Here is a 13825-nt window from a genome sequence, read left to right on the forward strand (position 1 = left end):
GTGCGTAAGTGTGTGAAAAGGTGGATAAAACAGGGTAAATTTATTAAGTTTAAATAATTTCGTAATAGAAATTATAGATGGTACTGTTAGCAGTTTGTGGCATTGTGGCGTTTGTGGCACTTTGTGGCAGTTTGTGGCCTGTGCGTGCGAATTGCAACATTTGCAACTTCCGAGTTGCGACTTATGCGTGTTATGCTTATGCGTCGATTGCGTCGTCCATACTCCATAGCACTCTATAGTTTGAAAGTTGTTGACAAGATAACCCCAATTGTTATTTATTAAAATGTTTCGATCAGTTTCATTTCGTTTTAATAATAGCGTTGTGGATGCATAATTATATATAATTATAATTTCAACAAAAATCTGCTAATAATTAGCAATAGATGAAATATTAATAAGTTAAAATCAAATTGTTAGACACAGAATCTGTCAATTCTATTCCTTAGAAGAGATACGTGCGAGGTACCTCCGCAAAAATGTGCGATACTCAGGTACTAAATGAAAGTGATGAGGAAAAGTCTAAAATCAGATTTCAGAAAGACTTTTCAGAAGAATTAAAAAACCTACCTCATGTGTTAAAATTTATTGAAGAAATGAAAGAACATGTTAAATGGCAGGAAAAGAAACTCAACAAATTACGCAATAAGGTTAAAGAGCATGTAAGGGTTTGTTTTCTTTCATTATATTAATATTTTAAATTAAAATTATAATGTTGTTATCATTTCTTTTGTATGAAAGAAGCGAAAGAAATTGGAGAGAAAGAATTGTAAAGATAATGAGACTCAAACAGAGTTAGAGCAATCAGGAACAGATTCTTCTGCATTAAAGGATTGGAGTATTGGAAGTAAGGATACTTCTGAAAGTATAACAGAACAAGTAAAAAAAGTAGCAGAATCCGCTTTGCAGCAGACTGATTTTGTTTATGAGGAAACTTCTGGGCTTTACTATGATTATAAGAGTGGCTTCTATTACGATGCAGTAAGCTATATTAAATTCTTATTTTTTTAGAATCAAAATTTTAAAACATATTTGTATTTGACTTTATTTATTCTTAGCTTACTTAATAAAACTATTGATAGACACAGGGATTGTATTATGATGGAAACTCTGGAACATATTATTACTACGATGAAGTTTCTCAGAAATATCAGTTTCACAGTCAGCTAGATTTAAAGACAAATAAAAAGTCACTTAAAAAATCTGAGAACAAAAAGAAAAAAGATAAAAGAAAAGCTATAAAGGTATTGGAACCTTTCTATTTTATTTTACAGTTAACTCTATTAAACAATCGAATAAAGTTTGAATTTGTTATAACAGCCTTCCAATTCTGTTGAGACATCTAAGAATGCTGAGCTAATGGAAATCTCTGATCATGAAAAAACAGAGGAGGGCGAATGTTCAACTAGTAGTTCAGAAGAAAGTTCATCCGATCATAATACAGTGGTATCAACCAACACTGACAGTGAAAATGAAAGCATGCAAGGTTTTTTACTTTCTGAAACTATAATCTCCTTTATTTGTTGTTCTACATAATTTTTTCTGACATCAATCTTTCTTTCCAGACTTAGCCAAAATTTATCCACCCTGTATGCGAATCATTGTAAAGGAAACCAGTTTGCCAAAACTAAAAATTGGCTCATTATACCTGGTGGCCTATACAGGTGGATCATTGGGTAGGGAAGGCGATCATTCCGTTGTAATATCAGACATAAATGTTAGCAAGGTAAGGATTGGGCTTATTGTAAACTGACCAAATGAAAATAGATTAAACATTTTCTTCTTATTGATTCCCCAGCAACATGCTAAATTTATTTATAACAAAGAAAAAAGAATTTACGAAATAATTGATCTGGGTTCAAGAAATGGCACCTATCTAAATGGTAAAAGGCTTTCTGTTGCTAAACAAGAGTCTGAAGCACACGAGGTGTTGCATGGGTCAATTATACATGTCGGTAGTACAAAGCTATTATGCCATATTCACAATGGAAATGAAACATGTGGTCATTGTGAGCCGGGATTGATTCAACACAACTCTAATACAGAAGAGAACAAAATATCAAAAAAATCATTGCACAAGCAGGAACTGAAGCGACTGAAAAGTAAATTTGGTTTGGAAAAAGGCGATGGTAGCAATACGAGTCAATTGGCAACGGGCTATCAAGATAGGGCATACGCAAGAAGAAAGAACGTCGGTTCGTCGAATCAACACTTAAAAACACAGCAAAGCTCGATCGACACGTCAGTACTAAGATATCAAATACGTTTACTAATGATACAAGGGAACCACAGACTATCCCAAGAAATGCTTGAAATTGTTTCAGGTCAATAGCTAAGGATAACGTTGGTTTCAAATTATTATCGAAAATGGGCTGGTCGGAGGGACAATCTTTGGGCAAAGATGGCGATGGCAGAACCGAGCCGGCAAGTCTATCAAAAACTTTCTATCGCACGATGCACGAATATCGTTTGTTCGATTCTTGAAAGCTTTAATTATCTAAACTTACATTGACCTACACAGCTTTATAGTCAGATTGGTAGGATGGAGTGTTTTCTCTTGTGGATTATGTAAGAGAGTATGGAAGGTTTTAGCGTTGGTAGCTAGGTGAGATGTTATGGTTGCACAAAGGGTTAAAAGGAGGAAGAAGGAAGAAGCGTGGTGGTGGAAGCGGAGAAAGGGTAGTGATGGTAGCTGCTCTTCTCGTCTGAACGGCGACGAACGAAACGAGCGCCGACGGCACGATCAGCACATTCGTATGATAACGGGCTTAACTCTGCGAAACGCAGAATGGTCGGTTGTCGACGAGGGCTTCAAACTGATAGAGCCCGAGCCAGCCCGTGGGGGATGGATGAATATCTCAGAACGCGTACCAACGGAAAGATACATCGAACAACAACAACAACAACCACCACCACCACCACCACCACTACCACTACTATCTCAGAAGAGCTAGCCATCGGAGCGTAACGCGAGAAACTAAGCGAGAAATAACAGTTGCATGACGTACGGTAGAGATTAAAAGAAGAAACCTGTGATATTGCAATGATAAAGTTTCTTCGATCGTATTGAATAAATTCAGGAGTCTCCGAGAGGATGGAAAGGAATTTAGTCGGTTGAATAGGGATGGAAGAAATTGTGAAGAGGAGATTGAGAAAAGGAGACAGAATGGTAGGAAAAGCAGGGAAGATAACGAATGCAAATTTATTGAAATTCAAATGATTATTTTGTCTAGACTAGTCTGGTGTCTGTACTGCAAGAATCTGGAGGGTGTAAAGGTAGAGAAGGGTGAAACGGAGAGGAATGGACAATTTTATTCAACCTCCCCTCCAGCTGTTTTCTGCTATCTCTCGCGTATACATTTCTACCAAATCTGTTGAAACGTCGCAGTCTGGCCACTTTTCTCCCTCGATGATCCCACTGAATTTATTTAATCCATTCGCGCATATTTTCTCGTAAATTTGATTCTCGAATCTCTACACTTATGCACCACTCGATATCCGTTGACGGGGCATTTTTTTCATTTTCAATCGCGTTCCTGGCCGTTAAAAAATACATTGAAAGCTTGCACGTCTGGCAAGTTGCATTTTACCACGATTGAGCTTTAACCGGGGAGTTTCGAGACTGTTTGATGGCGGCATAAAAATAAAAGCGTCCTTTTACTCAAAACAGTAGTTTACTTTTTATGTCCCAACAGGCTCTACTGTACCAAGCTCTTTTTTTTACATTAGATTAATTTTTACAGTTTGGCAAACGTTGCAATTTTTGCAGTAAAACTTTTTTAACCGTGTAGAAAATTAATCGATGAGTGTACCTACTGTCTCTTAAAATATTTTGCTTTAAGAAATATACTTGCAAGGATCTCTCGTGATTTTTTCTTTGCATTGTTTTTAGCGGTCTCTCAGAGATGTCCACTGTTTTCTTCGAGGGAGAAGGAAGATTGTAGAGTGATAGTAGTGGAGGGAAGTGGGGGTTGGGGGGGGGGGGGGGTGTTAGCTCTTAGGCCTCGACGGTGTCCCTTTTAGCGGTTTCACATTGGGATGCGCTCGCGAAGGTCTAGAATATTGCGACGTTGCGTCGTTAATGCGTGCAACGACGCGTTTTATCTGTCGTAAATCCGGCGGATTCCGTTGTCGAGGCTAGGCACTGCGGCAGCTTTACAACGCACCGTATCCCGTTGACCGATGGTGCACTTGTTCTTGTTGCAACTGCAACGTCCGGACACTAGCAACTATTTTCCCTCCTCCTCTCCTTCCTCGTTTTTATGGACCACCACACCTGGTCCTCGACTTTTTACGATTTACATCCATTTCCATATTACGCCCGTACGCTTTTACCTTTTAACGCTTACTGATTTTCACTGCGTTCACCTACCGTAAAAGCAGCTTTTCCCGAAACGCCTCCCGGTCCCACTTGCTCTCTCTTTTATGGATAATTACGCCGAACGAGCCAGAGCGTCCCTAAAAACTCTAAATAAACTTTTCCACCTACGGCCTGTAAATCACAATATTTCCAAGCTTCTCTATAGTGATACGTGTGCTACCAGCCGACGGTATTTTCCTTTTGCATTCCTGTGGAATCTTGTAATTCTGAAAAGCAGTGGTAATGGAATAGAGAGAGAGAGAGAGAGAAAGAGATAAAGGAAGAAGTAGGAAAAAATGAGGATGAGGATGAGGCGAGTGGTTAAGAACGAGAAAGGAAGGACGAATAAACGGATGCTGTCTCCGTCACTGAGGTTGACTTTATACTCCTCTCGTTACGGCTGCTGTACATGTTTGTGGCCAGACTACGTCCAGACGCTGCGATAAATATCTACCATCTCTCTCTGTTTTTCTGATTCCTCTGGAAACATCAAATTCCCCTTCGCCCAGTTATATCGAGAGCTATCCTTCTCTCGTATATATATATATACAAGTATCTATTTATTTTGCAGAAAGATATTGCGAGTGAAAAATTGAATATTAGGAAGGAAGGGGTGGAGGGGGGACTTGGTGGATGAGGGGAGCGAGGAGAAAAAGGGAAAAGAGAGAAGCTGCGTGCGATTCGGAAGGGGTGCAGGAGGCAACAGGTGGGAACCACAGTCACAAATAAATCCAACACAAACATCTCTACCGTCTAGACGCCGCCGATCCACCGACTAACTATAGGGGCACCGGATTACCGTCATTCCTCTTCTCTCTCCCCCCCCCCCCCCTACCACAGCTTCTCCTTTTACTTCATTTTCTTCCTGATTTCTCTACCCCCTCCATTAAACCAGCCAAGAATTCCAGATCATCTTAGTTCCTCCCCCTCCTTTTCTAAATTTTCCTCTTATCCCCTCCCCCTCTCTTTCTCTTTGTTTCTCCTTTTACTTCATTTTCCTCCTGATTTCTCCACCTCCTATACGTTAAGCCATACAAGAAATATCGATCATCATAGTGCCTTTCCCTGGTCTAAATTTTTCTCTCACCCCCTTTATATTCATCATCCCTCTTTTCCTTTTAGAATCTCTCTCTTTTACCTAATTTGCCACCTGATTTCTACATGCACTCCAATAAACCAGCTAAAAATTCCAAATTCTCATAATTTCCCTCCCTCTTTTACAGTTACTTTGTTTACTTAAATTTCCACCCCAATAAAGCAGTCAACGATTCCGAATCATCGTAGCTCCTTCCCTTCGTTTCTAGATCCCCCTCAGTGTTGCTTCCCCCTCTCGTTCCCCTGGAAAGGACCAATGGCAAGCGAAGTTTCAGTTGTAGAAATGGTTTTGTCTCGCAGGGATGAAATTTAGCACTGACGAGCCAGGATGGCATCTCGCGATGAATAGAAGGATTCTGTGGAAAGGAAGAAGAGATGGGAGGAAGGGGGAGGGGGAGAGGGAGGCGTGAATAGAGCCGACTGAGTATCTGCTCTTATTGGTCCTTTCATCCAGGAGAAGATTTCTCTCGTCTAACGCGCGACACGCTCTACTCTTTTCCTCCTTTCTCGTCCCTCTCTACCCCTACACTATATAGAATCCCTGCGCCTGCAGTGGATTTCCTTTCGCGGCGTCTCTACTGCACATTTGCGAACAATGATATGCGCGCGTGCACACGTGCAACCTAAAAACTCTGCAGAAAACAGCCTGTCCGTCTGTCTCGTCTGTCTTTCTCTACTGCGCCTTTTTCTCCTTTTGCTTGAAAAGCCGCTCGCGCGATGCAGAAAGTAGCGTGCAACGTGTGCCACGATCGGACTGCGAAACGTGCAGAAAGCGGCGTGTGTAGCGTGCAGCGTTTAACTTACAACGTATAGCGTGCCACGCTCGCCTCGAAAACGTCCAGCGTGCAACTCTCGCCAGGATAAAATCCTGCGCCGACCGATCGTCCAGCTGCGTGCACTCCAGCCGAACGCCTTATCCCGTGCCAGGATGAATTAACGCCGCAGGAATAAAACGACAGGAAAAAACCAGGAATTAATCCGGTCGATCGACGAGTGCACAGAGAACCTTCCATCCTTTTTTTCTCCTCATAATTCTCTTTTCTTCGGAATTCTTCCATGAAGAACACGATGGAAAATTGAAAACTGCTATTTTTAAAGATTTCCAAATAGAAATTAAACTCGCTAGAATATTATTTTCAATGGTAAAACGTTTGCACTAATAACGGTCATTTGGTTGTGTTTTATTAATGTTTATTTTAATACACCATCTTCTGACATATTTACTGAAAATTGATAGAATTTCATGGAATCGATTATGATAAATTTGGTTGAGGTATTATTTTTTTAATCGAAGCGATTAGCGTATTTTAGAAGGACAAGTACGTATGCTTAATTGATATTATTGAAAGAAATTATTTCATCGTATCAAATGATTTTTTCTCAATGTACAACTCGGAAGATTCCAAGCTCGACGGTTTTATTATCTAGAGTTATGATGGAGAAGGGGGGGGGGGGGGGACGTAGTGGGATTTTTGCAGGTGTGTATACGGTGCATAATTTTCGCAGGCATGGAATCCTCTGTGGTCCATTGGGCAGGGTATTGCATGTTTATACAAGCGTTGAAATTAACCGCGGTGTAAGGTACCTGCGGTGAACGGAAACCACTGGATAATCAGTATCCCGGTGTCGAATTTCGATCCCAAGCTCTCGATGACTGAGAAAAATTTTAATTCAATAAGCTTCAATTAAGTAATGCGTATATGAAAACCGCGACGTATCGATTTTACACAGAGATCTAACGATACGATATCCTTCCCATAGGCGATTTTTCCGTTCGCGCTCAACTTTCTTTCACCACCGAGCTGCATCGACGAGTAAACAAAATTCGCGTGAAAATCATAGAGACACGGCGATCGAAAAGTGCACTGTGAAATATAAAATGGACTATTTTCTTCGTTAGCTCGGTTGGCGTATCCTGTCGGATTGAATTTCCCTGGCAAATTTTTCATGGTAGCAACAGTTTAATTATGAATTACGTGGGTAGGATAAGGTAATGCATTGTGGTTGTAATTAATAGATCTCTGCATGTATATATTTGGTTCCCTTCTATCCTACTGTGGTTATACATATTCGTGTCGAGCCAGGCGATTGTTCTGTATACGCACACCTCGTCTAGACCGATCGACCGGGCTGGATTGTATGTTCCTACCTGATTAACGCTCTCCCCACTCTAAATACGTGTTCCAATGCATATTTCATGACTGGTGCAGCATATATTCTCCCACGTATCTCTAAACCACTGACCGTACGCAATTGGACGCGATGTCCCTGATCGAATTTGCCCATCTTTTCCTCAATTATCCCACCCCCCCCCCCCCCCCCCTCTATAACAATATAACTTTTTATCTCACTGCAAATTTTGATTATACAGATTTAGAAAGATACCTTGTCTCCGAAATATGTGAAAAAACTTTTGATTATACGCAATTGGACTATTTCCTAGATAAAATTTGTCCATTATTTCTTCAATTCTCCCCTCCCCCTCCTTCTCGCTAAGTCTTTCATCTCTTTACAAATTTTCATTATACATATTTTACAAGATACGTTGTTTCAAGTGTCTCAAAACTACAGATCGCACGCAATTGGACAATGTCCTTGATAAGACTCGTCTATAGTTTGCTCGATTATCCCCACTTTCTCTCCTCGTTAAATATTTTATCTCATTGCAAATGTTAATGATGCTGATTGTACCAGATGTACCTTCCCAAGTATCTCGAAACCACTGACCATACGCAATTGGTCGATGTCCCTGATAAAACTTGTGCATCTTTTCCTCAATTATCCTCCCCTGCTCCTCTCACCAAATGTTTTATCTCGTTTCAGCCGCAAATGGAAAAATATCGCCGCTCCGCAGACATTGTTTCGGACTCGTCGCAACAGATACTACACACAGGATTAGGCGCCGTTTGTATTGGTGCGTCTAGACAGCGCGCGATAATTTATGCCGGTGCGTCCGTGTGAGCGCTCGTTCGTGTTCACGCTGATCTCTCCGGGAATAATGCTCTTCCGGTTCCTGCTGGTCGCCTCCGCCGCTGCCACCGCCGCCGGCTCACCGATTAATTTTCTTTTCCACTCCGGAAAGCCATATTAGCGGCGCTTTTACCCGAAAGCTCGGATGCTCGTCCATCCTGCATCGCTGTGTGGATCTCCGCTTCTTGCACCCCCCCCCCCCTCCTCCTCCTCCTCCTCCTCCACTCCCCCAAAGAGAATGCAACGTTGTGTGGAGCTACCGAAGGAAGATGGAAGGCGATAACGAAGGAAAGAGAGAGCGAAGAAAAGATTTATCGAAGAAGAAGAAGAAAGAAAAAGTGATGATTTTAGCGATTAAGGCGAGAGATATTTGTAATTACAATGGACTTCCGGTGCGCAAATACCGAGCGAGTCTTTAACAGTGTATTGAATGTGGGTATGTGTGAGAGAGTGAAAATGGCGGGAATCGCAGTGCATGTGTGCGGAGGCTGGCCTATCGCAGCCAGACGGCTTCCGTCTGGGTCAACAGACGAATCGCTGCCTGGTGTACCGCATTGTTGGCCGTTCGATAAATTTACCGCCAGGTGAATGGGCTACGTTCCCCCTCTCACCCTCTTCTACCGCTACTTAATTAGTCAAAGCCCGTAGCGGATCGACGCACAATTTCTCATCGATGCACGGTGCTCTCGATAGTACGTTCTATACTCTATATTTATATATGTATATATAGCATGTACTGTATGTATACTGTATTATTATATATGTATATATATATATATAATATAATAGTACGGTTAGCCGAGGGGGAGAGCATTTTGAGAGATTTACATTTAGTGGATAATCCAGAGAGATCAGGATACTAGGGACGTTTAATGTCTAAAGAGGGATATATAGGAGGGTCCTGCGTACTTTGGTACCCTGGATAAGGGAGAAGAAGAGAGGGATAGAGGAACATGAATGTCGGATGGGGGGCTATCAACGTCGTCGGATGGCTTCCGTCTGGGTAAACACGCCAACTCCACAGCCAGGGCTTACCTATACTTACCAACCTAACCAAGGACATCCATCACAGGATTATCGTACGACGACAAGCCGGTTCACCAGAATCCCACGAGTCTGTCTACTGCGGAAAAACATTTCCACTCGGCAAAAAGAAAAATCCAAAGGACTCCTCAACCAAATGGCCTTGCCTGATCCTCCCAACTTTTTTATTCCATTTTCCTCTCTCCTATTGGTCAGTTCCTTTCTAAATTTTTACACACACACACACACACACACACACATATATATATATATACAGAGGATAGAAAGACTGGAGAGAAAAAAATCATTGTGTGTAACAGCGTGCGCAACAGAGTTTCGCAGACATTTTGGAGAACGGATGTTGGAGTCTGGTGCGATTCCTGACGTTTATTTCCTCCAAGCCAACCACCACTAAGCGAAGAGGTGGAAGCTTATGGGGGGTGGGCGGGGTGTGGTGTTGTAAACGAGGGAAGTTTCGAAGCCAATATGCACTGTTTCCTAACAGCTACTCTCTTCCCACTTGGCATATTCAACCTGTCAAGGTGCACACGTGTGTCCCGTTCGTCTCGTCGCTCTCCAGACAGCCAAACCGGGACAAACTTTCGAACTGGCACAGACCGTCTGGCACACCACCACCACAACCGCCATCACCATCACCCACGAGTCTCACCCCGGATTCCCCTGCGACACCTCGAGCACCACCGAATTCTCATCCTTCCCCTTGCACACAATCTCTACCCTCTCCCCTGTTCTCTTTCATTCTCTTATTTTTCTATCAGGAAAATTCTGCAAAAGTCTCTCGCAAATGGACAAGATAAGAGGGTATTAGAAGAGTTTGGAAAGGGAGGAGGGGGGGGGGGTGATAAGAGAGGAGTAGCCGAGATTAGAGCTAGGGAGGTCAAGGGAGTATTGGTGGTAGCAAGTGTCGAAAAAGAAGCAGGAGAGAAAGTAGTTGAGTCAGCGAGAGAACTTACAGATACAAACAAATATTGGATGTACACAGACACGATGCGACGTGACGCGACAGATCCAAACCTAATTGGTAATCACGGTGCATTGCCTCCTAGCTGCCTGCCCTATTTGCCTATTTTCCATTCCAATGCAAATGCCATCAACCTTCCTCCATTCGACCAGGCGAAAATTTTCCCTTAGATCTTTGTAAACACTATAAGCTGTGATAACAACTGGTGTGTAATTTATTCGTAAACGTTAATTGGATGATACCTTTCACCATCGAACATTTGCACGAATTAATTTTGCACTTTTGAACGTTTACCTTTTCACGTATCGTTCGTAGTCCTTTAAACGAATGAATATTGCACATTGCTACGATATTCACTTAGCCACAATTTTGCTATAAAGTTTAAAACTTTCCAGATTGGATTGATGTAAAAAGTGAGTCAAGTGAGGAAATGTGACGAGTCTCTAAAGTCCAGACGCCTATACTAGAGCACTTGGCCCGAATATGCTCGTCTTTGTTATGGCGACCCTCTTTTCTACGACCTTTTTTCTCTCTCTCTCTCTCTCTCACACACTATTTCTGCAAAAAAAGAACAGATAAAGTAAGCACGAGTGGAGTGCATTGTGAAATAATAATCCATGAAAATCATTGGACGTTGAAATCGAATTAAGCTTTTTTGTCAGGGTCGATGAGAGGGATGATGAAATGTTGAGGAGGAATGAAAGAATGGGTTGGGAAGATTGATAAAATTAGAATTTTTCGATAAGGCGTAGAAACGGAGAAGGAACAAGTTTGATAATCCTGATGCTCATCAGTGGAGAAGAAGTTTTGGCATGGTTCGAGGGGTCGAAGGGGTGGTGGCTTGGGAGGTAATACGGGGAGCGGCTGTAAAATAGAATGGAGTCGGGAGATATCTATGCAAATTCTCGTCGGAGCTCAACGGGTGATGTTGATAAACTGTCTGCGACGAGACGACAATCAAAGTTTCGTGTGTTTCATAGTAACTGGCCTCGCCACCTTCGCCAATCTACAACGCCTGCACGCTGCATATACATTTTCTTATCATCCAATTTTCTTCATTTGCAATTCTCATATTATATATATATATATATATTTATCCTGACTAATGAATTTCTATTTATATCAGAGATTGAAAAATTACTTTTCACTGAAAATAATTTAGATAAATGAAAAACTGTATTTTCAAGCTTTCCTTCTTCGTGTGTTTCAGGTTCCTCTATCGGCCAATCACAACAAAGCTGGTCTAGGAGCTGCCGAAGCCGAATTCTCGAACATTGAATTGGATCCAAACGTGGAAAAGAAACAAGCACTTTGGCGAAAGACCCAACAGCGTTACAACGAAATTTCCGATAATCAGTGATGGATTTTCATCGATATGGCTAATTTTTCTTTTTTTTTTACCTATTAAGTTTCTGACGATTTAAAATTGATTGAAGTTCAAAAATAAAATGACGGAATAAGAATTGTGTGTGTATACATACATAGCATATATTGAAAAGTTTGAATTGTGATTTTAGAGTTTTGCTTTAGTTTTTTTTACGAGAGGACGAATCGGAAATAATTGTGAATAAATAAAAATTAATACACGAGGAAGAGAAATGGTAGTTGGTTTGGTTTTGTTTACAGAATAGAAGAATGAGGAATTCCTGGTGTTTCCTTAAATCTTGATGTACGAATGATGAAAATTTTCGTGGTTCCTCGGTGGATGGAGGAGGGTCTGACTAATTTCCAGTCGAGCGGCGCGATAAAAATGGCATTTTATCGCATCGTCTGGCCGAGGCTAATACCGGCTACTCGGACTATTTTCGTCGACCTCGACGTGAATTTTATGGGCCTTATAAAAATGGCACTAGCTGGGACCTACTCTGACTCAGGCCCAGCTTTTTCGACGAATTGCCATTAGTCCCAACCGTTTCCAATGATTCACAATTCTCGCAAGATCGCGCAAAAATCATCTCATTCGTCTTCGTGAAAAATTCCATTCGCTGGATCATTTGTCATCGTCGCTTGAACCTTGCGAAATGATCAACTACACTGTATATATATATATATATATATATATACACACACAGTAACATAATTTTTCTATTCATCGTACAATCCGGAACTATTATACTCTGTTGCAACGTTCCGTAAGAATATTTTGTAAAGTCACGAGACTGTTTGAAATCATTATAGGAATAACAATTGTATAAAACGAGGCTGGCTGAAAGTTGCGTAGCGATTTGTCCTTAGAAAGGAAACGTAATAATGTTAAAGTGCTCTCGCGTATTTGATCTGTTATAATAATAAAAGTTTGTAGGTAGTGGTATATAAAATAAGGAAAGATTGCGCGTGTTTTGGTGCGACGATGTAATAAAAGTTTAGGAGAGCGCACGAGAGTACTCGCTGTATGTATGTACATACGTAGTGCTAAGGCAATGGTAATGGGAAGGCTAGGAATGCGGACGCACGCATCGAGTAACAGCCGGTCCCGGACAGTGCAGGATACGCTTTTCACCGACGACGCCACGAATCCGCATAAACGTCGCTTTAATACCCTTCCCCCCCCCTCTCTCTCTCTCTCTCTCTCTGTATTCCACACATCCACGACGAATCTGGCGAATTTCGTGCTGGACGTGAAACTGGAGCTGTATGCGAGTCTCGATGGAAATCGAAGGCATATCGATTTATCTCATTTTCTGCCAGCCAAAGCCGCTCGATATGTTTAGTCTCGCAGTTAACTGAGACACAACTAACTGATATTGCGCTTGAATTTTGCTACGCGAGCTGCTCTGCCGAGGCTCGTCGTTGGAATGCCGAAGCCACCGAGAGAGGGAGAGAGAGAGAGAGAGAGAGAGAGAGAGAATCGTGTGTGTATGTGCGCGAGCTTATAGCTGAATAGGGTAGATTAATTTGTTTGTTCCAAGCGACATTGCAGAAGCAGCAACGAGAAAAGAACGCGATGTAAAATTAAGTGATTTGTACTTTTGATTGTTAACATTTAACTGTTTTGAGAGGCAGCAGAGTAGAGCGTGTGTTTGTGTTTGTAAGAGAGAGAGAGAGAGAGAGAGAGAGAGAGGGAGAGACGCATGATCCGTGTCCACTTTGCACGCACACGCGTGGATTCTCGCGCCAGCCGTCTAGACAGCCGTCAGACGCGTTATTGGGTTCGCGTAACTCGCGCGCTACATCATTACCCGCACACAGCCGCAAACCGGCAAATCTGCACGTTGCTTGTCGGCTTTCAATCTGACGTAATCGCTGCTAATTACCAACCGGCTGCTACCGCTGTTTAGGATTCTCTCCTCGCTATTCCTCCACGTTATCCGTGTCACAGAGTTTCTCTTTGGAAAGAGAATATTTTTTTTTTATAAAATACACAGGGTTTATTTAACATTTTTGTTTTGCATATTTTC

At 41.8% G+C, this 13825-nt stretch overlaps 1 protein-coding gene across 1 annotated transcript; it reads left to right on the plus strand.

Moving 5' to 3' along the window:
- The first annotated feature begins 171 nt into the window (after window positions 1-171).
- Window positions 172-12503, plus strand: LOC136773483 (angiogenic factor with G patch and FHA domains 1). Its single transcript, XM_066727197.1, has 8 exons — window positions 172-659; window positions 739-978; window positions 1080-1241; window positions 1318-1483; window positions 1563-1723; window positions 1796-2238; window positions 2322-2421; window positions 11638-12503. Exons 1-8 carry the CDS (start codon window positions 477-479, stop codon window positions 11785-11787), a joined length of 1605 nt encoding a protein of 534 aa, XP_066583294.1. The 5' UTR covers window positions 172-476; the 3' UTR covers window positions 11788-12503.
- Window positions 12504-13825: the final 1322 nt, after the last annotated feature.

The sequence above is a fragment of the Prorops nasuta genome, unplaced genomic scaffold (genome assembly GCF_024137725.1).
Source record: "Prorops nasuta isolate Cenicafe-Biocafe unplaced genomic scaffold, Cenicafe_Pnas_1.2 PNAS00005, whole genome shotgun sequence".
Lineage (NCBI taxonomy): Eukaryota > Metazoa > Arthropoda > Insecta > Hymenoptera > Bethylidae > Prorops > Prorops nasuta.

What these genes read in the sequence shown, in the direction of transcription:
- LOC136773483 (XM_066727197.1), top strand. Translation starts at nt 477, where the DNA reads ATGTGCGATACTCAGGTACTAAATGAAAGTGATGAGGAAAAGTCTAAA. An exon ending in CAGACATAAATGTTAGCAAG is followed by an intron (nt 1,724 to 1,795) that starts GTAAGGATTGGG and finishes TTGATTCCCCAG; the next exon opens with CAACATGCTAAATTTATTTA. An exon ending in GCGATGGCAGAACCGAGCCG is followed by an intron (nt 2,422 to 11,637) that starts GCAAGTCTATCA and finishes CGTGTGTTTCAG; the next exon opens with GTTCCTCTATCGGCCAATCA.